Source organism: Pygoscelis adeliae, unplaced genomic scaffold (genome assembly GCF_000699105.1).
Source record: "Pygoscelis adeliae isolate BGI_AS28 unplaced genomic scaffold, ASM69910v1 Scaffold346, whole genome shotgun sequence".
NCBI classification, from domain to species: domain Eukaryota; kingdom Metazoa; phylum Chordata; class Aves; order Sphenisciformes; family Spheniscidae; genus Pygoscelis; species Pygoscelis adeliae.
This window is the reverse complement of record NW_008824902.1, coordinates 326290-328678: the sequence shown is the minus strand read 5'-3', so window position 1 is coordinate 328678 and position 2389 is coordinate 326290. Positions and strand designations below refer to the sequence as shown.

At 62.2% G+C, this 2389-nt stretch overlaps 1 protein-coding gene across 1 annotated transcript; it reads left to right on the top strand.

Moving 5' to 3' along the window:
* Window positions 1-4: 4 nt before the first annotated feature.
* LOC103917666 (motor neuron and pancreas homeobox protein 1-like) lies at window positions 5-1056 on the top strand. The gene is made up of 2 exons (XM_009324850.1): window positions 5-145; window positions 739-1056. The coding sequence occupies exons 1-2, from the start codon at window positions 5-7 to the stop codon at window positions 1054-1056; spliced, it is 459 nt and encodes a 152-aa protein (XP_009323125.1).
* Window positions 1057-2389: the final 1333 nt, after the last annotated feature.

The window sequence follows — 2389 nt, the reverse complement described above, 5'->3', positions numbered from 1 at the left end:
CTTGATGGGGAAGTGCCGTCGGCCCCGCACAGCCTTCACCAGCCAGCAGCTCCTGGAGCTGGAGAACCAGTTCAAGCTCAACAAGTACCTGTCCAGACCCAAGCGCTTTGAGGTGGCCACGTCACTGATGCTCACCGAGACGCAGGTACCTTGGTCTTGGGGGGGATGGAGGATGGTACCAGCCGGCTGCCAAGGAGGTGGGGGGCTGCGCTGCAGGGTGGGAAGTCAAGGTCGTGGGCAATGCTGATGGCCCTTGCTTGGCTACCACACCCCACTGCCCCCATCGGCACCCCTTCCCAGGGCATCTCCTGCAGAGACCTGCCTGATGGGCTCCAGGCTTTTCTCTTGTGAAGGGGTCCCCAGAGATACTGCTCCTCTTTTTACCCACCACCCCCAGCTGAGATTTCAGAGCCTTCCCACACTGTGAGAGGGGGCTTTTTGTGGGGCTAAAACTCCTCTTTTAATGTCCCCGTGCATGTCCTTGGTCATCCTTGGGGATTGCTGGTCCCCTCTGTCCCTGACTCCCCCCCTGCGGAGGCTGGGCAGGGGGAAGGGAGCAGTCCCCTGGGTACTCCTCTCCCTGTGACATCCTCAGCCTCCTCGCAGACCCATAGCACCACAGGATGCCCCGAAATAAAGAGGCTCTGGGGGGCCTTCCATGCAGAGAAGGCGAGGTGGTGAGTGGGGACAGGGTGGGGCAGGGGGACACATTCTCCCCTGGGGGCTCTCCCTTGGCAGGTGAAGATCTGGTTCCAGAACCGCCGCATGAAGTGGAAGCGGAGCCGCAAAGCCAAGGAGCAGGGGGCTCAGGCAGAGGCTGAGAAGCAACGAGGGCTCAGCCAAGCCTGTGAGAAGCTGCTGCCCGGTGAGCCCCGGGGACAAGCTGCCAAAAGCCCCGAGTTCATGGAGTGCAGCCCCGGCTCGGGCTTCCTGCACCGCAGCACCGCTGAGCTGGGCTATGGCCCGGACTCCTCCTGCTCAGGGGGCGAGGAGGAAGAAGAAGAGGAGGAGGATGAGATGGGTACCACGGAGAGGAAGATTGGCTCTGTGTTGTGAAAGGCGGACAGATCCGGCCCAGGAGAGGGGCCGGGCTGCGGTGTCGGGGGTCTTTTTGCTGGAAGACACAGACTGTGCCCGGGCGGGGTGGTGGGGGCTGCAGGGCACCTGCACCCTCCTTTAACTTATGTGTGTTTGGATCCTATTTAACTCGTAATTATTCCTCTGTGTGTATCTGGGGGAGTCCCCACATCCCTCCCCTATAAAGCTGTTATATGGATACCCGTGCTCTTCCTTAGGGGATGGGTGGCTCTGCACTCCTCCTGCCACCGCGCTGCCCTGCTGGGGTCCCTGGGGAGCTGGGTGGGGACAGCAGACTCGCACAGCTGGCAGCCTGCCAGCACAGCTGGAGGGGAGAGACCCCGGACCTTCCTTCAACTGTGCACTGCCCCTTCCCTGCAGATATGACAGTGCCTGGAACGGCGCATCCCTGCATGATGCTGGCTGCCCTTCCCCTTGGCGGCATGAAGGGCTGGGAAGGAGGATGCCCAGGATGCGTGCCTGCCTGCCTGCCTGCCCTGCCTCCATCCTGCATCCCTCGTGGGGTCCGTGCTTTGCCAGGCAAAGTTAAGCTGCCCTGCAAAGCAGAGCTGATTAATTGGCTGATGCAGCAGTGCTGTTTTCCATGTTGCAATCAGCCTCAATACTGTGGTGAGCCCCTCTTTTCCCATGGCAGTATCTAAACCCCACTCAGCCCCTTTCTGGGCTCATTCCATGATCCTCTTGGGGCCCTGCTCACTCTGGCTGGGCTCAAATCAAGCCCTGCTAGCAGGATGACAACAAACACCCTCTGCCACCTCCCTAGAAGCACTAGGGTTAAGCCCTGACCCCACTAAGCGAGCATGCTGCCCTTATCCTCAAGGTGCTGGAGGGTCCTGGCAGACCTTATAGACCTCCCATACCTCCTGCACACTTTCTGGGCCTCCTCCTGGGGATGCTGAGATTGCTGTGCAGGCAGAGGGACCAGCCCTGCAATGCCCAGCTTCTCCACCCCGCCTCAGCCCGGGGGGGGGCAGCCCTGCTTCACCACCCCAGTGCATGTAGGGCTGCAGGAGCAGGGCAGGCTGGGCTGGGATGACCCATCCCCAGGCAGCTCGTGGTGTCTCCCTCCTGCCCCACGTCCTGCTGTCCCCTCCTCTCTTCTCCTTGTCCCTGCCTGAGGGTGGCAGGGAGGGCTGCCTGCCCCCAGGACCTGCTGTGGGAGTGGGAGTTGCCAAGGGGCAGCAGCCCCCGCGGAGCCCCGGGGCCCCTCCAGCAGCCGGTCAGCGAGGGTTGGGACAGGTAAGCATTGGTGCGGGGCTGTCACACCTCGCAGGGGCGGGCAACACGGGGC

Bases quoted from the DNA above. Each gene is read 5' to 3' on its own strand.
- LOC103917666 (XM_009324850.1), top strand. From the start codon at position 5: ATGGGGAAGTGCCGTCGGCCCCGCACAGCCTTCACCAGCCAGCAGCTC. The intron at 146-738 runs GTACCTTGGTCT...CTCCCTTGGCAG, and splicing joins TGATGCTCACCGAGACGCAG to GTGAAGATCTGGTTCCAGAA.